The 27,252-nt window shown below is 36.1% G+C and overlaps 1 protein-coding gene across 4 annotated transcripts in view; it reads left to right on the forward strand.

Moving 5' to 3' along the window:
• Positions 1-1,564: 1,564 nt before the first annotated feature.
• Positions 1,565-27,252, forward strand: part of LOC134533009 (E3 ubiquitin-protein ligase RNF123) — a 47,196-nt gene continuing 21,508 nt past the window's right edge. Inside the window, exons 1-11 of one of the 4 annotated variants that reach the window (XM_063370136.1) lie at positions 1,565-2,044; positions 3,534-3,631; positions 5,777-6,006; positions 8,442-8,537; positions 9,436-9,580; positions 9,952-10,195; positions 11,851-12,078; positions 16,173-16,354; positions 18,126-18,283; positions 24,221-24,354; positions 26,114-26,387. In XM_063370136.1, the coding sequence (XP_063226206.1) occupies positions 3,543-3,631; positions 5,777-6,006; positions 8,442-8,537; positions 9,436-9,580; positions 9,952-10,195; positions 11,851-12,078; positions 16,173-16,354; positions 18,126-18,283; positions 24,221-24,354; positions 26,114-26,387 (1,780 nt within the window). In that variant the 5' untranslated portion in view covers positions 1,565-2,044; positions 3,534-3,542. The remainder of the gene's footprint in view (positions 2,045-3,533; positions 3,632-5,776; positions 6,007-8,441; positions 8,538-9,435; positions 9,581-9,951; positions 10,196-11,850; positions 12,079-16,172; positions 16,355-18,125; positions 18,284-24,220; positions 24,355-26,113; positions 26,388-27,252) is intronic. The other 3 variants (XM_063370135.1, XM_063370133.1, XM_063370134.1) reach the window with 3 other exon arrangements.

The following is a 27,252-nucleotide window of genomic DNA, read 5'->3' on the forward strand; positions in this document are numbered from 1 at the left end:
CTGTTTTCCCGTGCTACACGCGTCTTGGCGCATGGTCCTTTACCAACAACTCTACTCTCTCCATTAGCCTCGTGTGTTGGACTTTTCAAAATCGATGAATATTGCAGTAACCCCACCATCTGCATTTCACACGAAAAACCCTCTCCTGAAACCACACTATTTATCGTTCACCCACTCTGTCATACATTCCCCCAACACATACTTGCCTGCCAGCCTCTCCATTACTTTCCCAATACAAGTCGATAAGCTGACTGGTCTGTAATTTGCAGGATTTGCCTAATCTGTTTGCGGACCCATCTCCACAGAGATTGTGGAGACGTAGTAGATGTCTCTCGGTATCAGCGTCGCTTGATGTCGTTGCCCATTGCCAGCTCTCTCGATAAGAACAGATTCCTGCAGGGAAGCAAGTCATGGACCACCTGGCCCATTTAGCTTACCGTGACATGCCCCCCCCCCCCCCCCCCCCGTTTGGGAGAACGGTGCAACAGCCAATTCTTGGACTACTTGTTGGCCCACTGCGGGCCCGTGGACATGACCCTCCGACGCCTAGCTTCGTCACTCTAGTCCTAGGCACTTAGATAGATCCTTGCTGCCAGTTCTATGGTGAAACTTCTCAGTACACTAAAAAAAACTACTGAAATATATATGGAATTGAAAGAAACAATGCGACCATAGCTGGCGGACCGACTCCTAACCATGTCTGGTCTCGGTAGTGGTCTAAGCGAAACACCACTCCCATGTACACGGAGCAGATGTGACATCACGAACACAGGTGTGGTAAGCTGTGGTTATGACTGGTACTTGGGGTTTAATTAAGGGAGAAGGCGGTACCTCCGATGTAAATTGGTACCACTACTGCTTCCTTAAACTGTTTTGACAACATTCCCTCCTGCGAGAATTGTTTGAATATCACCGTTAGGTATATGCATATCTCCTTATCACCCATCTTGAGGTGGCTGTTCTCTTTCCCGTCCTGCCAAGTTGCCTTCCTCATCATTAAACTCCTAATCTCTTTTTGTACCTCTTCCATCTGTATTTCTAAACTTTTCCTTTATTCATCTAAAAATATTGATAGGTACTGCTCCTGTAGCAAATTTACCTTCTACCAGCTATACCTGCCACTTTTCCTCTAACCTCCGATATTCCCACCTCTCTCTTAACTTTTTGTACTTATCTGTAAAGGTCCACCTCATTTTCCCTCTCCCTTCCACCATTTGCATTTTCACTCACATAGCCCTTGCCACCCAGATATTAGAGAAAGAAACTTTCTCTAATCTCTGTGGTGCGACCCTTGTTTTCCTAATCTTACCCATCTCCGCTGTTATCCTCCCTCCTATGTTTCTGGACCTTGCATGCTGCATCTTGTACTCTTTAAAACCTTTATTTCCCTCCCATGGTAGGGAGTGCCACCCACCATTCCTACTTTTCTTTCAGGCAAAAAAATGTGCTACCATCTTCATCTACCACTTAAGCTTGAAGCTTTCATCCATTGTCTCTCTTCCACCTATTAACCTCTCTTTGCCGCCTGTTTCCCAGCTTGTATATCAACCTATCCTCCATATAGAATGTATAAATTAATTACTTGCCACTCCTGATTACCCTTAACTCCACGAATGTCATTAAGTGAGAGAGTTGGAATTGTGATGTTTTCTGCAATTGGATAGTGGCCGTGTGAATGTTAAAAAATGAAAATTATCTTTTACAAACAATGCGAAACAAATTTATAAAGAAATAGTTTAATACTAGCCATTATATTAACAGATTAATCTTTGCCCTTTTCATTCTGTTTGGTTATTTCTTGTGTGTTTTTACCGTGATGTTTAGTTGTCTGTGACTATTTACTTTTAAATTGTGAAATGGGAATGTTTGTTATTGGACACATAGAGTAAATAAAGTACTATTGAACAGTTATATTTATAACTTTAAAAGGGCAAAGCTACGACCTTAAAGCATTATGTTAATCTGTTATAATGTTTATGTTTCTTTTGTAAATTTCGCAAATTTTTAAGGGACGCTTTTATTAATAACAAAATTTCAGTTGTACGTAGGTATTTTTGTGTTACTATACTAATTAATATTTTGGTTTTTATTAATAAATATTTTAATTAAAATTTAAGTTCATATTAATGTTCTTTATGGAGGTACTTTTAACGCTATAAACAAAGTTAAAGCGAGCCTGTCAATTTATAGCCGTGAAATAACTGTGTTTTGAATAATGTATTATTTGATCTGCTACCTTGTTTCTTCTGACCTCCGTACCGTAACCGGATGCACACCTGCTTACGGTGCGAGGGGCTTTGGGTTCGAGTCCCGGCCAAGACATGGGTGTTAATCTACGTACGGATATTTGATTGATGATATAATAAAAGGCTTTGACTAAGAAAAGGCATCTAGTGCTGGTTGTGAGCGGAAGCCAATGACCATTCAACCAATTAAAAAAAAAATTTCTTGGGTAATGGTGTACTGTAGGAGTGCCACAAAAAAATGTTCGAAAATAGATTTATTAATGTCCTTGCTTGATTTCTTTATTTCTAATAAACCTGCCGATGGTCATTTAGATATTTAAAGAACTTCACGTATAAGTAACCATTTTACGTTTTCCTTTGCAGTAACTCGGCGTGAGTCCTGATAAACAATCAATCCTATTTCAGCCACATGTGAAAAATTACATTTTAAATTTAAGGGTTGGTGTGGAATTATTGCAAATGTTACATATTTATAGTGTAAATAAAGTATGTAGCATAAATTTTTGTTGTACTTTAATAGCATAGCCAAGACTGTTTTAAACAAGAGATATTCCTGACCAGTTTGAAATTAATAGTACTGTTTGAATTTTTTTTGTGCCTTTTTCCTTAGTATGTACAGGAGAGAATTTGCATACACTATCTGAAAAAAAAAAAAAAAAAGTTTCATGTTATTCTATTGAGAAATCAATTACGCTCTAATAGGTTGACTAGATTAAAAAATTTAAATGTGTGGATATGACTTTTGAGCCTATCTACTAAAATTTATATTATACTGGTATTTTTTTTTAAATTTAATGTCATTAAACATTGCAATGAAAATGCATGATACCACATAAAATTAAAGTATAATCATATCATAAAACATTAAAACTAACTATCAAGTATAATTCAAATTTCAACCATTTATTATAACCAACTTCACTCACAATGTATCTGAAATGTTTTTACTAGCTTCTAGTACATTCAATTAATTTAAAAAGAATGTAAAACTATTAATTTATATAACACTCTTACTTATTAAATAATTTGAACTCTATTATAGAATAATGTTTGATTTCTACGTAATCTATTATATGGTAGGCCAATATCTATGAGAGACTATTTCTGGTATCATTAGAATGTATTTCCATCCTGACTTGATTTTAAAATTTTCTTGATATTGTATAAACAACTTTTTATTGGCTTCAATGCCATTGGAAAATCTGGTATTGCCCTTAAACTAGTCTTTGTGTCTACATGTTTAAGGTTATATATTGTAATTTTTCTGAATTGTATTTTGTATTTCAGAGTTGAGCCATGGAGGTAGATGACATACTCATGCACATTTTTGGAAGTGTTCCACTCAAAACTGATGACCAAAATTTTGTGAATGATACAGGCCATACGTAAGTATTTTGAATTTTTCCTGCATGTCTTATAAATTTATTCTGAAGGTTATTTGATATGGGAATGCTATCAAGGGCAGGCTTTAGAGTCACACAAAAAATTATCAAAGAGGTCATATACATTACTACATGATACAAACCAAAGGAGCCTTCTCCGATTTTCCGGTGCGCATCAAAATTATTCCCCTACTACAGCAAGGCAGGAGGGGTGATAAACCATCTGTTGCTCTTGTCAGTCTTACACAAGCAGTAGTGTCGTAAGGGTGGATCCACAGATGACTTAGAGGGGCTTTGTTACTAATTTGAAGGGGAAAAAATGCCATAATTTTTTAACGTAAACAACTGACTTAAAAATAAGCGAACCATTAAGAACAGTCTGTAGCTAGGCACAATACATTATTAATTATGGACTCATCCCAGTATATTTTTTAATACAAATTTCCATATTACTGCCTGCAAGAAATTATGCTGTATATAGCTTGAATGTAATTTTGTCATCATTACATACAGTTCCACCAGCTTTACAAAATTCACGTATTTTTTTCGCCATAGCTCCATCTCCAAGTAGCTTATCTTTTGCCCTTGATTTGACACTTTTTTCCAGTGAAATCATAGCAAAAAGTGTCTCAAGTATTAACCTGCTGCATTTAAAAGCCCAGTCTTCTTACAAAGCCTCATACAAATTTTTAAAGTTGGGACATATTCTCTGAGAGAATAAAACCAGTCGATTTTTCTCCGTGTTTCAATTATTTCTCTGTGCTATGTTTTCTTACTAGAGGGTGAGGTCAAAATACTTTGCTCTTTTATTTTCCGTTAGACAGCACTAGTGGTTTCAGCGACTTTATACGTCAAAAATTTCACTGAAATGTGCGGCAGCATTGTATATCTTTTTTGCTTGTTCCGGTAGTGGCGTACCCGATTTAATACACAATTTAAAATCTTATTTAGAAGCCATTGCCAAAATCAGATTGTGTAACTCAGACCGACAGACAGCCATGCATGGATGATCTATTCAGCTAGCAACCAGTTCTGTGATTAACCCCCAACCAACCCTGATGCACTCGTCATGTGACCGCTCAGTGACGGTGAGATCTGCGCAGGTTATTTTGCCTCTTGTCACGTTATATGTTAGCTTAGCCATAGTTGTGCCAGTATTTATGTGGCTATATTACCATACGGTATTTATGGCGTAGTTGAAGCATAGTCATGCAGATCAGCATATTGCTTCATTCTCTAAACATATGTAAATTCTTTCATTTGCTTATGTTTTTGGTACTGTTACTATTTAATTCTTGCCCTCTTATCTTGTGCTAATAATTTTATATCTTCATTACTAGCACATTTTACTTCTCGTATAATCTCTCTCATACATAGTCTCTATCCAATGTTCATCCACCTGTTTGATTTCCCCTCAAATTTATGTTCACCAACCTCAAATGTTGTAAAGTATTTATAACATCTTAGCTTTCGGTATATGGCATTTGGTGGGAGTAATTTTGTGAATGTGGCGGAAGTAAAGGACTGAAAATGTGTAACCACGATGCTGCCATCTGTGGAGGATGGCACGAATCAATGTTCACAAAAGAAAAATGATGCGGAAGGAATTAGATCAATATTACAGCACTGACGGACACAGTGAGCTGACAATGACGAGACAGTTACAACAAAAGCGACGAGTAAAGACAAAAACGACCTGGGACTGCACAGCGACAAACAGATGAACTCAAAAGAGATAATGTGGACAACACAGAGATGCACAGGCAAAACCAGCCACATGACCAGGGGCGTAGCCAGGGTGGGGTTTTAGGGGTTCAACCCCCCCCCCCCCCCCTTTAGTACCAAATCTTTAATTAATTTCTTATTCATCACTAAAACAAATTTCATATTAAAATTAATAAAAATTTTACCATTACAATATTTAAATTTAAGAACCGAAAACTGCTAAAATAGCACTATTTTACACCTTAAAATCCAAATTTTCCCGGGGGAGGACACCACGACCCCCTGCTTTTTATACGGGGGGGGGGGGGAGGGGGGATGCTTCTTAACACCCCTCATACACAAATCCTGGCTACGCCACTGCACATGACAAAACCGACGACGGCGGCACAGACGAACACTGAGACAGATGGCTGCTTCCCGCAGGTCGCAGTGCCTGGAGAGAGCGCGCCAGCTCGTGGCGAGGGCGATGCAGGAACACCCTCTCCCGGAGTCGCGGGACGAGGCCGACGCCAGGGAGGGGAGGCTGGGCCCGTCGCTCGTGTGCTTCGACACCTCGTCCTACGTCGGCCTGCTCGTGGTGGGGAGCGACCGCCTCAGCATCAACTCCCAGAGCAACTTCAGCACCATCAGGGCCAACGTGTGCGTCTACAAAGGTCATTTTTTTTTCTCGTCCCGATTATGTCGGCCTGCGTAAAGTTCAGTTACCAATCTAGATTATTCAAGTTAAAAAAAAAACTTTATGACAGTTAAATTTTATTTTCAGTTAAAGGTTTTTTAGCTACATACTACAACTACAGTAGAATCTCGTTATAGCGAGCACGGTAATAGCGAGAACATGGCTATAACGAGGTATTTTTGAGGAATTTACGGCGTGGTCGCTTGAAGCGCGCTTTTGTTATTTGTCTGCTTTATCTCCACCCATCTCGCTCGCCACTAGACATCTTGCCGTTGACGCCTGTCACATTCTTCAGCCGTGCAGTCGCCACCTAAGTGCGTGGCTTTAAAAATAGAATCCCATCCTTTCTTTCTTTTATCAAACTTCCGTTAGTTATCTGTGCCGTGTGTAGACAAAGTTTGAGATTGGAACAGAAACAACGTAAGAAAGTATTATTTACAAATTAGAAATATGTATGATTATGTTTTTATAATCGCGTATTTTCACGTTTTTTTTGGTTGTTATCTTAAAATTAAAAGAGATAATATTAAAAAGCCGCTCTAATGAGATTTAATTGTTTCTTGGTTAACAAAAACTATTAATTATCAAATATTGTTAATTGTTTATATTCTATTTATTATTATTTACGCGACGTCATACTGTACGCGTACGCAATACGACTGGATTCGTTGCTGCAACATAACATAGCATGTTATGCGGTATCAGAAGTAACGAGTAACGTAACGATAGTAACGAGTACTAATTGTTATAGTAACGAATACATACGGGTACGCATTTTTTCGTTACTTTTACACCTCTAGTATGCACTACCGTATTTATTTCCGAATCGCTAGGGCAGTTTTCTTGTAACTTTTGTTTCGGTCAGTTGGTGGGGTATCTGTCCGAGAAAGGGGTGGTGATGGTTTGAGTTTAATCCCAAATTTATTTTCTAAAAAAGTTGACAGGTTTCTTTAAATGAAAAAAGTATAGTTTTCCAGCGACTATTACGTTTGAGGCGTACGTGCGTTGCCGCAGCCGCACTCCTGCTTTTTTGTAAGGAATTAAATCGTCGTGCTACACTAGCACCACACCACCTGTTAGCAACATCCCGAACCAACATGGCCGCCAGCAGACAGCCCGCGTCGACGATAAATAGCAGGACAATGCTGCGTCGGCCGCGGGCTGAGATGCTATACTTACGTGGCGTGGTAGGGTATTCTGGTTATTTTGACGCAATCGGTGATCGCATCCGTACTTATGGGGTATCGTTTTAAAGAGAATTCACACATCTGCTCACAGAAATTAAGATTTCGTTAATATTACCTGTTATTTTCCAATTATACAGGTTTAAACACAATTTTTATGCTATTTTCGGTTAATTTTTATTTTTTGGGAGCCAAAATTTGTCCAATTCGGTTATAGCGAGGACACGGCTATAGCGAGGATCAAACCCGGAACCGTGACACCTCGCTATAACGGGACTCTAGTGTATATAAATAAATAATAAAACTGTAAAACAAAACCTCCCACTTATCATTATTATTATTGTTTTTGTTTTGCACACCATCAAAGTACTTAGCAAATTGATATTTCATTACAAGAATTTAACACGCTTGTATCAGGCAGTACAGGTAAACAGGTTGCTTGCAAATTGCAGGCCATAAATTTTAATGGGTGGCAGGTAACGCCAGAACAAACAACATTTCTTTAAGGAACCTATGTCCAGAAACTAAACTCACAAATTTACAGGCATGATCAGCATCATGCAAATTGGAATGTGCCAACTGTGCAGCACTCCATTGGTGAGAGGATGTACGATCGCAGCCCAGTGACGTTCAAATTCTCCGCGTGAAGCATGCGACAAGTTGGGCTATGATGCCTTGAGTTAGCCATACGCACTAGCAACCAGCAGTCTTCTGGTGTACAGCTCAGAGGTTGTCGTACATTCTGGATAGCTAAGAGATACGGTATTAGCTGTGTTTGTTAACATTTGATGTAAGCACAGCAACTACAACCAAGGCGATCATAATAATAATCGCCTATTTAATTTAAATGTGTTGAACATTCTGCTTATTTTGTTAGTTGAATACATTACATGTAATTAATGTAATGTTGGGCAATATTTTTTCAGTCTCACATGTTTGTCATAGTTTTTGATTTTAAATTTAAAAAAAAAAAAAAAACTTATATTTATGCCAATATCATGGTATCTGTGTAGTTTACTTAGATTTAGTGTGGTTTGAATAAAAACAATATTTGTTCATGTTAAACTTAATGCTGCAGGAGAATGTTGTAAACCTGAAGTAAAAAATTGAGGACCAGCAAAAGTTTTCATTATGTTAGTCTTTCTAATACCTACTTGGACTGGAGAACCAGTATGCACCTAGTGTGATTTACGCATATTAATTTTATTTCTTATTGTGTGACTTGTAGGAAAGTGGCAGTATGAAGTACAACTGGGTTCGAAAGGTGTGATGCAGCTTGGTTGGGCTACCAGCAAGTGCAAGTTTTCTCAGGAAATAGGAGTTGGTAAGTTGCATGAACAGCAAGGTTGGAAAAAACATTTTTTTTTATAAACCAAAACAACCTGTTTTTTTGGGTTCAAACCTGATTGTTTTATTATGTTAGTTATTTTTGTTTTCACCATTTTCAAATGAAAGCCATAAACACATACCGCTTTCTGCCACTCATGTTAAACCATAAAAGTTATAACATAAAAGAACTGAAGTCCAGCAAATGTGCTCATCTGACTAGGACTTAACCACAAAAAGTTTATTTCCCCACAGGAAGAGGATTCTCTATAGAATGGGTGTTTCTCACAGAGTGGGGATTTACAGTAGTCGGTGATTTCCTACAGAATAGGAATTAACTAATTTTTATTTTTAATTTTACAGTAGTAATTAGCTGGGTATGATTTACAACTTATTCAGATAATATAAATGATAAAACCTTGATTAGTATATAATTTTTTGTTCCTGTAAATCACAAGAAACATTAATGACAGAAATTTTGTTGTTATTAGAGGGGGATTGAAAAAATTAAGACATTCTGTTTAAAAATCTATTATTTAAAAAAAAGTTTGATTTTGTATTAAAAACCAGTTGGTTTAAACCATTGTGGTTAAAATCAGTCAACCCTGATGAACTCACCTTTGTTAAAGTTTTTGCTGATGTCCTGGTTTTTACATTATCTCCACTATTATTTTATTATCAATTTGAATTCAAATTATTCAATATGTTTATTGAAGTATGGACTTTTAGTGGTAATGTAATCTGGCAAATTGTTTTCATAATTATGAATAAAATGTTCCTAATGGACAAAACACTTTAAAGACACAATGGTATAATTAGTTGATTACGTATTATTAGCATGAGCTTTCAGTTTTTTGACAATCTTGTTTTAGAAGAAAATGTTTAATTTTTTTCAGGCGACACTGTTAATTCATTTGCGTATGATGGTAGCCGACTACGCAAGTGGAACGTTGCGACGTACAAGTACGGAGAGCCTTGGTTGAGTGGAGACATCATTGGCTGCCTTATTGACATGGACGATGGAACCATTGAATTCTACAGGTCTGTGTTGTGAGCTCAGATAGCGTGCCATTGCTCTGTTACAATTGTGAAGTGACTGTTACATGATTACTATTAGCTTCTTGATATTAGACTAGACCAGACTGACACTTAAGAGGGAGGAGGGGTGGGGGGACCTGTGTTCAGTGCATCTATCTTGATTTGGTTTTTCTGTGGTTTCCTGAAATCACTCCTGCAAATGTTGGGGTGGTTTCATAAAATAGACCATGATCAATTGCTCTCCCCATGTACTTGACTTGTATAGTGTTTATCACTAATGACCTGTCATTAATAAGTATAATAAAAAAATTAACTCTGAACTAAATGATTTATGTTTTGGTGTGGCCTTTGTATATCTTTAATCTTTATTTTAGGAATGGAAACTCAATGGGTCAAGCATTCAGCAACATTCAAGTTGGTCCAGGGAGAGCATATTTCCCTGCAGTCAGCTTGGCCTACACGGAGAACCTGGTGGCTAATTTTGGATCAACGCCGTTTCGGTACCCGGTGCCGGGCTACGAACCAATCCAGCAGACACCACACCTTGAAGTAGCCCGTGCCACGCAGCTCTGTCATTGGCTGTCATGCTTGCTGGATTTGTGCGACCAAAAATTTGAGGTCTGGTTATTAGTATTTGTGCCTGCAGCTTATAGTCATACTATATTCTTGTGTGTGTATTATTTTTTGAAATTTTTTTTAATCATTTACACAAAAAATTATATATCACTTTTACTTTTTGGATTTTCCAACTGCAGTTTTGAAAATTTAAAGGTTTATAGCATATTGGCCTTTCTAATAAACTCTAAATTTGGTTAGGAAAAATGTGCATTAGCAAATTATAAAATAAGTTCAGAAAACATACATATTACAGTGTTACCTATGTTCTAATGTGTGTGTGTGTTTTTTTTTTCTTCTGCCTATATCATCACAGTATACAAGTCTGCAGGAGCTTGGTAATTTTAGACACTATCAGCTGTTCAACATGAGTTATATTTTATATCAAAATTATTTACTGATAAATCACTGTCCTTACCTGTGCAGGTGAATTTTGGAAGGTAGAATTATGATTTTATGATATCTGCTGTAGTTATTTAGTCTTCTGTAGACACTGGAGAAAGGAACAAAATTAGGAGCTGAATGTTTATTCAAGTTGATTTTGTGCTTTTTCAGTTAGTGATCTTTATTTGCAACTGTTGTAGCAAATGTTACCAGCACCTTGGATTGTTCATGTAAATAATTTTACTATTAATTTTATTTTAAAATTATCAATTATTTTAATAATTATAGTGGTTAATTATTAAAAAAATAATCATTTTTGAATACCTAGACATTTTATGAATTAAGGCTCAGATTCATTGGCATTGTGTTTTTTACCTGCTAATTCCATTTCTTTATTAAAAAATATTTGATATATGTGTCCATAGATGTAAAGTTGTTTGCATTAACCAGGTGTGGAAATTCATATAATTAACTCCTGGTTAGTGATCATGATGCAATTTGGCAAGAAAAAACATTTAATTAATATTTAACTCACTTTTTTTTTTTACAAATACATAGTAGTTGCTAATGTGTCAAATGTAATATGCAATTTTTATAGCGGAAAAAATACACGGTAATGCATTTACCACACGGTGAGTGTACCTGAGCCTTAATGGAGTTCAGCGGAAGGTCTTCAATCCGGTGTACTATGATTCTGCACATTCAATAATCTGGCACCAATCCAACCGCTCCAGGTTTTTTCCGGATGGATTACGGCTGTTGACCTTGGGTGCCAGGTCGCATTACCATGCCGCTGCCATTTTTTTAAGCTCGCTCGTAATTTAACGTTAGTGCAAATTTCGATTTCAGTACAGTGTCTCCTCTTTTATAGCAGGTAGCATTCACATGTTCACGTCGGGTATTCGTATCAGAAATATGCTGATGTTTGATAATCCAGCATTACATCGTCGCTGTTACTGCAAAAGGTCGTATGTCAAAATGTCTCACTTTCCATGGGGATCTAAAAAAAACTGTTTCATTCATCAGGGTTATCATATTATGTTATGAAATTTTGGTAGTATTCTTAGAATTATTCCTTTTTACTTTGCAGTTATTGACAAACAACGTTTTCCCACAACATAGGTTGCCTTCCGAAATACACAAAACAGCCAAAAAATTTAAAAAATGCCAATTTTTGACATACGACCTTTCGCAGTAACAGCAGCGACATGGTCCTGAGCACTGCACTAGGAACGCTTCCGTGCAGAAGGGGTGAATGCTCGGGGCCGGTGCAGGTGCTGGGCCCGGAGCAGCAGGGCGAGGCCGCCATGTCCGGCGAGGCACTGCTCGCGATGCTGGCCCTGGAGCTGGTGGGGCCCTTGGCGCCCCTGCTCGGGCGCCCCTACGTGGTGGAGCAGTGCCTCGTGCCCCTGCTGGAGCGGCTGAGCGGGCCGGGGGGCGAGAGGCCGGCCGCCGGGCGCAAGTTCACCAGCCTCCTGGACTTCCTCTGGCTCTTCCTCGAGGTTACTGTTCAATACACAAGCGCAAGATTTCATGATTTTATTTTCTAGGTTAATCTGGTTTTTAAAACGGCAGATTCACTGAAGTTTTTTTTTTATTACTTGTTTCGCCGAATTTAGTCTCATTTGACTGGCACACGATGCACTCGTGCAACAGAATCATTTTTTAATGAGCACGACTAGAACAGAAATACACTCAGGAAAATTAAAATCAGCGAAAATTTTGTGTGTGTTTAAATGTGCCAAAGTCGTCGTCGTAAAAAAGTTGTTGCTAATACAGTATAACCCTGTTATAACGAATCTGAAGGGAGTAGTTTATATGTTCACTATAGAGGGGAAACTTTATATCTGGGAAAACTTTTATATCGGCAATACATACTCAAAAGCAAAATCTTAACTACACATAGGCCTAAGCCATGAAAAGAACGAATGAAAATACCTAAAGCAACAGTTTTATGAGCAAATGCAGATAATATTTTTAATGAACTACACTTTCTATTACCTAATGGTTCTTGGAAATCGGCATATTATCCTTTTTTCGGGCATTTAATACTCTGTGACGTTATCGCAGCTTGAGAAAGAAGATTGTTCAGCTTGTTTAATATTGTACTTAATGTGGATGTTGCAATTCCCAGTTCCTTTGCTATTAACACGTGCGGGACAGTGGGGTTGGAGTCTCCCTTTTCAATAATGTCCAGTTTATCTCGCACAGATAATGCCTTACGTTTTTTAACGCGTTTTTCACCTTTTTTATGTACGTATTTCTTATTGAAGCACATTTGCAGCTTAATAACACGTAATTATTTTTACCGTCAAAAGTAAATAAACGAAAAATAACGAGTCTGGTGCATCAAAGATTACAACGTATCATTTAGTATCGCAGTTGCTAAAGCTGGAAAGAAATTTTCTCACTTTCTATGGAAAAATTTTGTCCACAGAGTTCTATCTAGTGGTAGTCTTACGAACCTTACCCGATCAAAATGTCCGAAACGTGAACGATAAAAATGAGACGTAAAAATATTGAATTTGCTGCTATAATGTACATACGTATTTGTGTGGCGGTAATTTATTTATAATTTTGATAACATAATAAATGTACACGTGTTCGCCCATTCTTTAACTATGCAGGGAAAACTATTTTTTATTTTCACCAAACTGATCACCATTTTTGGCTACACGTAGCCTACCGAGGCCACTCGAATACGACTTGTTTATAATATGAACAGTGGACAATTGAGTAGCGTATTGCTGAGAAAAACTTCAATGTGATCCAGAAGAGACGTTTTGTGAAAAAACTTTTAATTATATGAAAATATTTGAGATAAATGTGCATTATGTCGGCAAAATTTGTTCGTGGTACACGGGAAAACGTATCAACATTGACAAAAGTTGTGCGCTATATCCAATAAATTAATACATAACCTCAAATCATTTTGCCGGGACTGAGACGGAAATTCACAATAAACGGGAATTCATTATAGGCGGGTTCACTATAAACGGGTTCTACTATAAGTAGTAGGAGATGCAAGATCAGACAAAAATTTCCCAATCTATTAAGTTCATACGTATTGGTACAAAATTCGTGCCAAATAAATTACATTCAATGAATTTATGGAATAAAAGATAAAATTGTTTTAATTTAATTTAATTTTGTCAAATTGCTGACTTCGTGTTTTTAGTTTATTTCTGTTATAAATGGTGCATCAACTTGCATTTAGGTGATAATATGTTGCATTTATATGCTTTGCAGTGTTATTTCCGTTTTATCATAATTAACCATATGTTCTTGTCATTATTAATACACAAAGTATGTACTGTTTGCAGTGAAATATAAACTCTGATAATATGTACAAAATTCTCATTAATATAAATGGTTTTCACAGTTCCTAAACACTTGCATAGGATATGATAGGATATGTGCAATTTTTTTAATACCAAAATTGTTTCTATGTAATACTAAGTTGATTTTGAACACTAGGGAAACAGAAAACAATAACATGACTTAAAGAATGGTTAATACATACATCACAAACTTATGAAAATAGTGTCAAATTTAAACTAAATATTGAAGCTATCTCCTAATTTTAGAGTATGATAGGAATAGAAGATAGTTATTCATCCAAAATTATACATAGTAGGAAGTTTCTGAGACTTTTGTGCATTTTGCTGTTTAAGTGCCTATTGACAGTAGCACACTACATTCTAATTTTTTAAAATAGTGTTAGGCATTTTTTAACTAAAAATATGTTTCATAAATTTATTTAAGTGGATTGACTTTAGAAATTATATAAAGTTGGTGATTTACCAAAATAATTCTGCAATAGTTTGGTTACTACTAACCTCATTATTCCAAAGAGATGAAATTATGGTGCTTAAGATTTTATTAATGAGGTTTATCGTTAATTAATCATTTTAGTTATGCGAAAAACCCGTACTTCTATTATACCGTATTTACTCGTGTATAGCGCGCCCTCGTGTATAGTGCGCACCACGATTTTTGCAACAAATTCCAAAGAAAAAAATTTTTTTCCCCCATAAATAAATTTTACTAACATTTTGTGGTACCTGTACGTGTGAAACAAATGATAATTTAAATTGATGTGTGGTGATGCGTCAGGAAAATACTTAAACTCTGCTGTGTAGACGGATGATAATGAAGCGCTGTATCGTCACAACTGGTACTTGGACGGAGGGAGGGAGGCAGGCAGTAACAGAGACGCGCGGAGGATTAGATGACTCACCGGTAGCAGCTGGGACGAGGAAGCGAAGGAAGTGGGAGGGGGAATGGCGACAACATTCTTTCTCTCTCTTTTATTTTACTAGCTGCGTTGGCTTTGTGTAGAGGGGGAGGTCTAAAAATAAACAAGAGACGTGCGAGCTTGCGCGCGCATGTGTGTGTGTGTGTGCGTGCGTGCGTGCGCGCGCGCGCTCGCGCGCGCGAGAGACCAGGTTGCGTGTGTGTGTGAAAGAGAGGCCTTGTTGCTTGTGCGTATGTGTGGGGGGCTGGCCAGAAACGTCAACAATCACCTGGCAGTTAACGACTTCCACTCCTCCTCCCTTCCACAGCCCCCCCCTTTTTTTTTTCCGTGTATAGCGCGCATCCTTATTTTTTTCCCTTACTTGAGGGGAAAAAAGGGCGCGCTATACACGAGTATATACGGTAATATTATAATATCAAACTACAGTATGTACGTAAATTTTATCAGTACCAAATATTTTTTTTAACATAGGCTCTCAATGATAGCATGTTAAGCTGACTAGCAATCTTGATTTATCTGTTCAACGTTAATTCCACGGCATCATTATTAGGGCTGTTCGTATACCATATACTGTACTGGTATTGTATATGGGCCAATATCAGCTCTTGTCAATAACCAAGGAATCTGCACAGGTATCTGAGGTTTTGGAAAAAAATATACTCAGAACTTTGATTTTTAAAAAAATAGTAAAAATACATATTATTTTTATTTGTCATAGTTTGAATAATATTTTTATCTTTATTGAATTATTTATAGCTGTATATTAAAAGGCATAACATTAAATTAATAACTGAGGAACTGTTTAGTTTGACTTCAAGTAAATAGAAATAAAGTTTACTCAATAAACAAGTTACGTATTCACAGTTTTCAATAAACTGACTTTAAATTTAGATTTAGCAAAAAAAAAAACCGATTCTATTATTTATTCAAATATTGTGGCCAGTAATTAAATTTTGATTGCAGTTTAAGGTATCATTGGTATCATTGGCGTATTGTAGTGCTATCAGGGTGTCTGGAATTGGTTTTGGGAAAGAGGGTATCAGAACAGCTCTTACATGTGCACTTCTTGGATATCACTTTAACTGGAACCACTTTTTAAAATATTATGCCGGCTTCTTCAGTACGCAGTTTTTTATTTTCTCGTGAACAGTTAAACATAGGACTTAGAGCACACATTGTAAATACTACAGGCCAATAGGTAGTGCTTTAGTGCAGTGTGTTTTTATAATTTGTCTGTTAGTTTACCTATCTGCATTTTTTTACATATTATTATTCTAACACACCTACTTTTTCAAATTTGTCTAAATTGATTAGAATTTTGGTGTTTTGATGTTCCAGGACTTTGAAATGAGTGCCATACTTGAAAGCTCAATTTTCTGCCTGGTTTCCAATTTCCGACATGTGTCGTTCGGCTTGGAATACCCCACGCAGAAGCGTTCTCTTCTGCTGGTGACGTTTCTTTTGCAGCACACTGCAACTCGTCGATACCTGCTGGAACACATACTGTTTGACAGAATACGGTTCGTGAGTTAGTTAAAATAGTGAATTTTAAGAACTGCTTGTATTTAGGTGTATGAACAAATTTAATTGAAATTTTGGTTTTGTATGATTTTATTTGTCTGACTAAAACTTTTATTGTCAGATCTCGTTAAATGGACAGTTATTATGTAAGTATAAAATACATTATGATTTGTGGTCTTTAGTTTGCACAACTCTTGCAGAGTTGGCTTTCACAAATGTTTCCTCCACTGCTGCTAGTATTTGGGGCAGTTGGTGGTAATACATTCCTTTGCATTCTGCACTCTGTATCCAAGGAATGCATTGTGGAAAAATGCCAGTATTCGTCCTTAGACAAAGTGGAGATGCGACTGTTTTAAAATCTTGTTTGTTGTTTCTCCTCCTCATGCTAGTGTATGAATTGGGATATCAAAGAGTTTCTACCTCTAAATTGCATTATTATCATGTGGGGGAAGTAGAGGGAACGTTAATTTCTTTGGAAATCGGAAAACCCTGGTGTGTGGTGAAACACATTGAATAAATACACTGTGTTTTTTCGAACGATCGTCACAGTCACATAATCGCCGCACGTTGTTTTAGGGCATCAAAATTTGGAGAAAAAAAATTCTAGCATGATAATTGCGTGATGTTTTTGGTCCCGCTGTTAGATTCAGAGCACTTTGTGTCAGTAGTAAACATGACATGATAAAGCACCGTGCAACAGCAATTGGTTTTCAAGCAGTTTGGTAGTTATAATGGGAAAATACAGAAATTACAATTCTATGTAGTTTAAGATGTACCTGCTCAATACGATTTCCCGTCCAATATGGTCAAACGTTTTGGTCCCGCCTTTTTCACAATAAGATATATGCTATTTTTTCCATGTATGTGTTCCCAATAAACTTCTTTTCCTGTATGATGTATTTTAAAGTTGAATGCTATTATTCATTTGGATATTACTGCTTACTTATTTAATCAACACAAATACGAAGTTGTCTGATGTGTAAATTTTCTTTTAAAGACGTTTTTGAATGTTATGATATAAGCTTTATCTGTTCGTCTTTGTGGCCACTTCGTACAGCGTATAAAAATGTAGTGCTAGTTGGCATCATTCATGTTTGGTTGTGTTAATGCCCATATAGAGTGCACGCACATAGTCAAATATTGATAATGATAACTCGCCAAAGGCATGCAACGCGCGCACTCTGTTTAGTGCCAACTAAACTACATTTGATAGACCACTCTCTTTTGAGGTTATTGTGTACTACGACGATATTTATGCATTAGTATACTCTACTTTTTTTTTTTAATGTAGTTTCCATGAAAGGTTTTGTTTTTATGAATAACTTTACCTCAACACAAATGTTTTCCTTGCATAAAAGTTACACTCCTACTTTTCAAATCTGATTTTAGTATAAAATGTTAGATGATTATGCAATAATCATGGTAGTTATGATAGTAATAAAATAATCATTAATGGAATTCGGGAATCTACCACAGAATGAATGAATGAATGAATGAATGAATGAATGAATGAATGAAAAATGTTTTTATATTTTTCCTTGCCACATTGATCAAGACATTTATACTAACATTGTACATTACAGATTTAATTAAGGCTATTTTTTAAATAAAGATCTATCTTTGTTGTTAGGCCTTAAATATCTTTGTAACTGAAGCTACAGGAATAAGTATGTATATCTGCAAAATCCTGCATATGTTTGTCTGGTTTTCTTAATGTATATAAATGTGTATGTAGCAATAAGGGCAATCACTGCATTGTGTAATGTTAAGGTTCTTCAGCTTTCTTCATGTTAAGCCCCTGGATGATAGAAGCTTACAAGAAGTGGTTAAAGACCCCTGGTGGGACACGCAGGGTGAAGATCCAAATGTTGAAGCAAACAAAGAGGCGTACCTTGCAGCATGCTGCAAGATCAAGGATGCTATTGCAAGTACAGTCAGTTTGATGTAGTAAATATATCTGATACAATACTCAAATGTCACACATGGCACACTTTAGTCTTAGGCATTATTTCCAGACTTGTAATATCTTTGCTGTGTAGTCTTCCATCCAGATATCATCCAGTAATGCTCAGTGTTGATCAAGAACAAGGCTACATAATGCAGAATTTTTAATCACGGCACATGACTGCAGGTTTAGTTATACTTTAGGAAAATGTTTTCTGTAACTGAAAGTACTGAAACCCAAATTAATGCTTGAAACAAAAGTTTTCACTAAGTTCATATTGTATTTTTATAATTGAAGTATATTTATATTTTTCTTCACATGTACTGATTGCCTGATTGACGTGAATATAGATAATTGTAAAATGTTTTAACTAATGACACAGACAAAATTTTTAAAACTACATATTTATGACTACATTTTTGAAATTTAATAGCTTTCTACTTGTGCTAAATAAGTAGTGAATAAAATATTTTGACAGTGTAAGTGATCAGGTTAGTGGAGATATGATAAAGTGCAGACAACTGTTTAGCACGTATTTAAACATGCACTCTGATGGGCTGTTTTGACCCGTGCTTGGGCCCACCAGGAGAAAAACTATAATTTTACTGAAGTTGCATGTTGTGTAACTTGTGCGTGCAAATTTAGTACACTTTTTTTAAGAATCATTTGCTTGTATTGAGAAGTAGTATGGTATTCAAGAATTAATAAAATTTAAGGTGAGAGGGAAAATAAGAGTTATACTTTTTATACTTATTCCTATGTACATTTATATGCATGAAGTGTAAAGAACTTGGGTTTAGGGCCTAAGTGACTGGTGAACAAAATGTTAAACTGTGTATTTACCCGCATATGGGTAGCACATTTGATGGCTAAATTTTGTTTAATAACATGTACTGAATGGAATTGGTTTATTTATTCTGTACATTTATTACAGTATTAATTCTTTGCTTATTACAGTATTACTGTAAACAAACACTTAGCTAAGTGCGCACAAATTAAATGAAATATAGGGTGGTATTGATTTGGCATGCAAATTCCAGAATGGCAACATACATTAATATTAATATAAATGGCAATATTTATTATTAAAGAAAATAAAATATTACATAGACAGACAATAGGCCACTTTTACACTTTTCCAGAATAAAAATAATGTTGAGAGGGGAAAAAAAAATTTCCAGTATGGCAGACACAAACCCTACAAATGTCACTTATTTTCAGTAATAATATAAAAATTTCTTAAATTTTTAATTTTTCAGTACTCAGGGTATATATTTTTCAATTATAATTTGGCCAACTCAGAACGATAAAGCAAAAACTCTGTTTGGGACCTTTGAACTTAGTTGTCTCAGTCTGTTGTCTGTCGGTTTATGTTCATGTTGTTTTAAATTAGGCTGTAGAAAACAATGATAAATGCGCAAAAAATAGTTTGGGGTCTAGGCCACACAACAATATAGTTCTCAAACACACACTGCCATGAAAAGTACATACTTGAAAATTGTATGGCGTCAGTAAAAAGTGTCATAATCACTTATCAAATATGGCCTTCCTTGATGCAGGATACGTGGACCGTAACACTTTCACACAATCCGTTTATTCGTGTGGATAATGCAAAAGTTGTACTTGCACTCAGTCACATACATTATTCTGCACCGATAGATGTAAATTCCATCCGCACACGCAAAAAGTACTGTATTTTTAAGGCTTCCATCAGGAGGTCCTGACTAGAGCTGTATTTCATAAGCCAGTCCAAACTGTTCCATTTATCATCATCCCTTGCACCAGGCACTCAGTTTGAGAGCCACCAGAGCCTCGGCCAATCACAGGGCGCTGTCCAGGAAATTAAAGAAAAGAAAATTTAAAAATCTTAAAATAAATAAATAAACAGTTGATTAAATGGTCTGTCACTGGGTAATGTCTGTAAATGTGCCTGAAATAGTGTTCAAAGCATAAAGCTTTTCATAAAGAATGTTTTATTACCTGCAAACAAAACAAATAGTTATGCCAGGTATCTTAGCAATGGCAGTAAAATGTAAACAAAAGTTAAATGCATAGTTTCAGCACTCTGTACTGCAGTTATAGTTCAGTACTTCGACCCTTATACATATTTTCATTTTGGGTATATTAAAAAAAAAAAAAACACACACACACACATTGCAGTGTGTGGTTGAATATGCGCTTAAATAACTAGCCTGTGTTGGTTTTTAATAAATATTTTATGAGTAAGTATAAATGTTGAATTAAAATATCTTGGTAGTGTGTGTTTAAAGCACTTTTGAGTGGTTATCCGGCTACCTGTAAGTGAAGTGGCTGTCTGCTGCTGGGCTGACACTTGGTAAGAGGGGAAAATCTAAAAATAAACCAGCTAGAAACTGAGAAAGAGGTAGGGGTTGTGTGCATTGAGAGTGAGTGCGTGCATGCGTGCGTGCGTGCGTGTGGTTATGCAGCAATTTGTATGGTTCTCCCTTCCTCTCTCATCGCTTAAATGCCAGTGAACTGGCACTACACACAATCATCACGTCTGTCTTGACAGGTTATTGTGATGCAACTGTGTCCAAACATTGTTTTGGCGTGAGATTTCTCATGCTTTCTACTGCAATATTCCATGACAAAACTGCTGTAAAGGGCGTGATTATTTTTATTGAAGGAACTGAAGAGAAAAAAAATTAAAGCAGTGTGCCATCTTTTCTCACTTGGGAAAGGAGGTGGGTAAAAGAAAGTACAGTAGATAGGAAGGGAAATAAAAGTATAAAAAAATAGTATTCTTGGGCCATAAAGAATGAAAAGGGGAGAGATGAAGAACCGGTTATGTGGCAATAAGCCGAGACATGGACCATAAGGACTTTGCTTGTATTCTACTGGAGACAGATATCGTGTAACCCATATTTGAGGGCAACTTGTAATGGTGAAAATGTTGATTTTTATTGCCCAAAATTATTGATGCAAGCCATACACAGGGACAACCCGTCTGCAGGTAAGTACGGTACTTATTTTGAAGCTATAAAGAGTGACACTACTATTCTCAGTTTCTGCCCCATTGCATGTAAACTAGGAAGTGTTTTAGTTAAATGCAATCAAGAGTAGGTATTTTATTTTCCTAAGGCTAGAGACAAGATTTTATGGTTTTAATTTTAGACCTTTTTCATTTTTAAAACAGGAAATTTTGGTGTGATTATTTTTATTTTTTATGAATCCTGTTTATTCATAAAGGTAGCATATTGTTCCACAAATAACACTTAAATGTTTCTTGATACGTATTTCACCAAACACTGTAATTTTGACTGATGCATAATGCACTTTTACATGAATTACAATATAATAATGTTTAATAAGCATGTCTAACTAATCGTAACAGTAAAAATAAATGGGAGAAATATTATTAATCTATTTAGTTCATACATTTTAGTAGAAACTTCATGCTAAATTTATTACTGTCCTTGACTGATGGGAAGATCCCTTCCAGGAATGCGGCCGCGAAGAGGAGCACTGACGTCATGAGGGACACGGAGACAAGGGAGTGTGTGATACTGTGCAAAGTGAAAACATTGACTCGACTCAACGAATACAATACAATGTTGTTTCTTAGCACCACGAAATAGATGTATAGAAGCATCCGAAAAGGTATTCACTACGTGTGTTTACTTAACAAAGAATTCCTAATCACTTCTACAAAGCGATAACACAAAATAAGGTATGATTCTACACTTTTCACATGTTTCAAAGTACAGCTACGAAAGTTATAGTAAGACATAAACTCACCATTAATACTCGATTCCAGTTTCACAGACAGAAGTATGTAAAAGTTGTGTGTTGAGGGCCGCAAGTATGAATATACAATATGCAGTTGACGAAACGTCTATATTGTAATATTTGTAATATTTGTTATTGTATACCGGTGTTTACATAATTATGGTTTTTCAGACATAAATGAAACATATCACTTCACTCTTTTCTTAACACTTTTCCAACGGCCGCGCCAGTTCTGACTCCGAATCAGTATTATCACTCTGCACTGCAGCACATGATGACTCGTTACTATCAGTTTCAGAGTGGCTTTCGTCATTATCCAAGTTAACAATAATACTGTCGATCACATCTGGAATAATTCCATCCTTCTTCCAATATTCTTCCTCGACGTGCTGCACGTTTCTACAAAATCCCGCCCAGTCTTCTTTCGTCACTGATTAAATTGAAGCTTCTGTCAAGTCTTTAAGTTTTGTAAGTGATAAATCGCCAGTGACATTCTTCTCTCTAACTAGTCTCTTGATTTTTCCCCATGCTAAATCAATTGCATTTAGATCACACATGTAAGGAGGCAGTCTGAGTACTGTGTGACCAAACTGATTGATTTTACAGTCTATTCTGTATGCTTTTTCTTTGGGCTTATGCAGTTCTACAAGCTTGCACAAATCTACTTTGCGCATGCTCTCGTTGTATTCAACCCCGTTGTTCTTCAGCCACAGCATAATGTCGTTTTTTACTGCATACTTGGTCGGGACTTTATTAATCTCCATACTATGATATGGAGCATTGTCCAACACAACTACAGCATTTGGTGGAAGATTAGGCAATAACATTTTGTCTATCCATTTTTCAAAATTTACATTATTCATTTGACCATGGTAATCTCCTGTGGCAGTTTCTGCTTTATAAATAAGCAGTGCATTAGGAATGAATCCATTCTCAGTACCTGCATGCAACAAAATAAGCCTTCTACCTGCGCTAGCATTTGTTTGAACTCCGAATTCATCTTCATGCTGCCAGCATTTAGAAACAGTTAAATTATTGTCTATCCAACTTTCATCTAGATAAACAATATCTCTGCCAACTTCGCGGTATTGTCGTATTTTGCGAAGGTAGTCATTACACCATGTCACTATGTCCGCTCTTTCAACGAGTATTTTTCCCTTGGACCTGCACTTCCTCCACTTAAATCCCATGCTTCTGATCAAGCGATATAGTGATCTTGGTCCCCATGGAAACTCTATTTTGTTCTTGATTATAGGCAACAATTTCAGGACAGTTTGAATTTTCTTCTCGCGAACATAAAAGTCATGTATTGTATTTCTGATAAACGCGTCTATCGAAATCATCCACAACTATGGTAGTGTGTTTTCGCCAATCACTTCGGTTTTTACCAGGTGTTGATAAAGAACTGTTACTATTAGTTGCATTGCGTACTTTGTTCTCGTTTCACCGTTGGTTCGCTTACACCTACGTAATGAGCATCACTTTCCTCTTTTTAGTTCCACTAGAATTCATTGCCGAAATAAAGATTGCAATTTACAGTGGCCACATTAACACAGTTTAAAATAAAATTACTAGCAATTATAATTGTAACTAAAACAAACGTTTAGGTCTACTTGTCTACACGAAGATTAGCATTCACGTGTTAAACTGACAGCACATTTCGAATCAAACTCGTCGTCTAGAGAAGAGGACCGATGTTTGCGGGCATGACTTCACACTGCTCAGGCGACAAGCAAACAACTGCCGTCCCCCCCCTGCTTTCCGGGAAACCAGAAAGCCAACACCCCTACCTCCCCATACCCGTGCCGGGGATCTTCCAATCGGTCATAGACAGTACATTCATTGAATTTATAATATATTAAAAATTATGTTAATGTGATTGAAATGAGTGTTTTTATAAAAAATAATACTAATTTTTTATGATTTTAGGTGCATTTTGGTGTTTATTTTTTTTTTTTGTGCATTAACTTACATTTTGGGTTATATGATGCATTTACTTGCTTTTCATTGTTATTTTGTTTCTATCACAATTTACTGTATAATCTTGTCCCTACCTATGGTACATAATTTTAAATGAGATTCACTTAACTGTGTGCAGAAAGTATGGTGTATTTGGTTTGTTGTGCTGTAAATTTTCCAGTCAGTGGTTTCCAATTGTGGTTTGTTGCAGCCTTGGAAGAACTGCAAGTGGAACTGCTGATAACTCTCTTGGACAACACAGATGGCACGCCCACCAGACCGTCCTCCCGCATCATATTCCTCTCCAAGTTCCGTGCGTTCCTGCACGAAAACATTCTCAGTCAGGTCAGTTGGTAACAGCTCTCATTTGTGCATGTATTTATTTCAATTTTAGTGATCCAGTGTCATTTTGTATGAACAGTAGACTCCCGATTATCTGGGGTAATGACTGGCATGAGGTTCACTGATAGCTGTGAAGGAGGGGGGGGGGGGGGAAGGTTGAAATATTTTTATCCTGACTATCTAGACAGACACTGTAACACCCGTTCCTCAAATTAACGCCCTAATTCATTCCAGTAAAACAGAGCGCTAATCAGAACAGCACTATTCATCACATAAGTTTTTTCCATGAAGAGAGTATTTTAATCAAAATAATTTGTTTTCCAAATAGGTAACTGTCATTGCTGACTACCATTTTAATCAAGAGACTATTACCGTTAAATTAATTTACAGTACTAATACGTATCTAAATACATTTAAAGTACATTTACATAAATGTTGAATAACATTTCAAGATTAAACTACCTATAATTAGATTAAAAAAAGTTCACGTACTGCATTATTTACATAATGGCTTGGGCATAACATTTTTTTTCTCTTATGTAGGTACTACCAACATTACTGAGTCACAAAATAATAATGTTATTGCTATAGGAGTTATATGTCAGTTCTAATAAGAATTTAAAAAGCATAAACTTAACATTTTCTATTATTAGAAAGATAGATTATTTAACATGTTCCTGACTCTGTTACTAAATGTGTGTCTGCCATGATTTGCCACTAGCGCATTTTCCACTAGCACATCCTATTGGCTCCAGATAAACTAGCCCTGAAAGCTTCTGGCTTTTCTTTCCAGAGTTGCTGGTGAAATATTAACGTTTGTAGAACATTTGGGCGTCATTGGAAATAATTATGAAATGGATGTGAATATTGTGAATAGCTATTGAAGAAAAGCAATATATTGTTTGTTGATCTGTCACATTATTAATTTGTTGCATTACTAATTCGTTGACTTGTTATGTAATTCATTGCATTGTATTTCATGCTAAACAAGTGCCATTGTCATTGTGCGCTCACAGAAATAAAAAAATTATTTTTGTTTTGTGTTTTATAAAAGTGTAATATGGCACTGTTAATCTGCAAACCGGATAACCCGCACCCGGATAATTGGGAGTCTACCATACATACATACATACATACATACATATTTTTACTCATAACATCGCTGCTATTACAAATTTTATGCATCGTGAGCAGTCTTTAAAATTATTGTTATTCATATACTTGTTTTACTTTTGTGGTTTTATGCCTTTAAAAAACTGTAAAACAGTTAAAACTCTGGGAATTGAAAAGGTATCTTAATCCTGGAAAACACATAAAAATTGATAAAATATACTTGATAAATTGATTTGTTAATATGATTGTTAATATAATGATTTGTTGATAATTGATAAATAATACTTAATTTGTTTCTTTTATTTGTTAAAAAAAATGTTTTAGTTACAAATTCATGTGCAACTGAACACCCATCTGTTTTCTTCAATTAAATGTAAGAGAACCAATCAGTGAAATGAATTTGTTTTATGACCGGGAAAAGTTTTCAATGGTTTATTTGACATGTTTTGCATAGTTAAGATTTGTCTCGCTAAGTACGTAGTCTATTTGTAGTTTAATATATTTATGTTATTTTGCAACATTGGTTGATATGACAGAAAAAAAAAAGGTTCTCATGGAATGGAAAAACAATGAAATCTCAGGGCAGTGGTCTGGAGTAAGAGTGGGGAATCCCTGTAACACTACTAGGACTGTGCGTTTGTTGTTACAGATTCAGCTGCCCATCGCACTCTGCTTTTTCTTTCGGCTCCTGGTCACGTTTCGCGAGCTGTGGCAACGAGAGATGTTGGGCCAGCCAGTAGTCATCCCTGCTCGATACTTTTACGATGGCTCCATTAACTACGATGGAATCGATCGTTTGGGCGGAGTGGTGTCACACCTCAACAAAACTCTGAGGGAGGACTTGATCCGTGTGCTTGGTGCAGATCACAGAGTCATATCGTCTTTGAACCAGTCATCGACTGACCTTCGCTCTTCAGAATTCAGTATGTATCTGAGAGTTATGGAACCATTGAGTTACAAAAATAATGGTGTGATAAGAATACATAAGCAATAATTTCTGTTCACACAATGTCTGTGTTGTTAATTTTTTTGTTGCATTTTTGTAATTTTAACAAATAAATAGTAAATAAAGATTTTCCAATATAGATTATAGTCTATTAGTCGATATTACCATTCCATTCACATTAAAAATAACTATGAAGATAAATATAATTGGGGTTTGGTCATTTTCATGTTGATTTATCAAGAGAATTTCTGTAGTATTTTACATTTCCCAATCCTGCTATGTAGTGTATTAATATTAATAGTACAAAACATTCTTAATCTGCTGTGATACTACGCAATGATGATAGGTGACTTATGTTACTGACCCTATTCTTAATTTTTATCTCATAAAATATTTATTTTTAATAGCAAGAAGGTGTCATATAAAAGAGTGTAGAATTATAAAGGGGCCAGATGATTGAGTTTATTTGCCTTCCACCAAGTCATCCATGTTCGCAAAGGAAAAATGTGGTGGTCATTACATCTCGTCTCGCCATCCTTCGTCGTCTGTATTGACCCTGATGTTGACCAGGGCCAGTGCAAGGTAAATTGGCGCCCTAGGCGAAAAACCTTAATGCCCCCCCCCCCCCCCCCTCCGCCAGATGCCCCAAAACAATTTTCTGTGCCTCAAAATACATCATGTAAGTCTAAGATTTTGTCAACAATCAAATGTAAGCAGGCTTGTGGTTTTTTTTTTACTTTTTTACTTATTACAAATCATAAACAGGTCACCGTGGACTTTAAATAATTACTTATATCAATATAAACATTCCAAACTGTTACAAAAATCCATTTTCATCCAGT

Source organism: Bacillus rossius, chromosome 6 (genome assembly GCF_032445375.1).
Source record: "Bacillus rossius redtenbacheri isolate Brsri chromosome 6, Brsri_v3, whole genome shotgun sequence".
NCBI classification, from domain to species: domain Eukaryota; kingdom Metazoa; phylum Arthropoda; class Insecta; order Phasmatodea; family Bacillidae; genus Bacillus; species Bacillus rossius.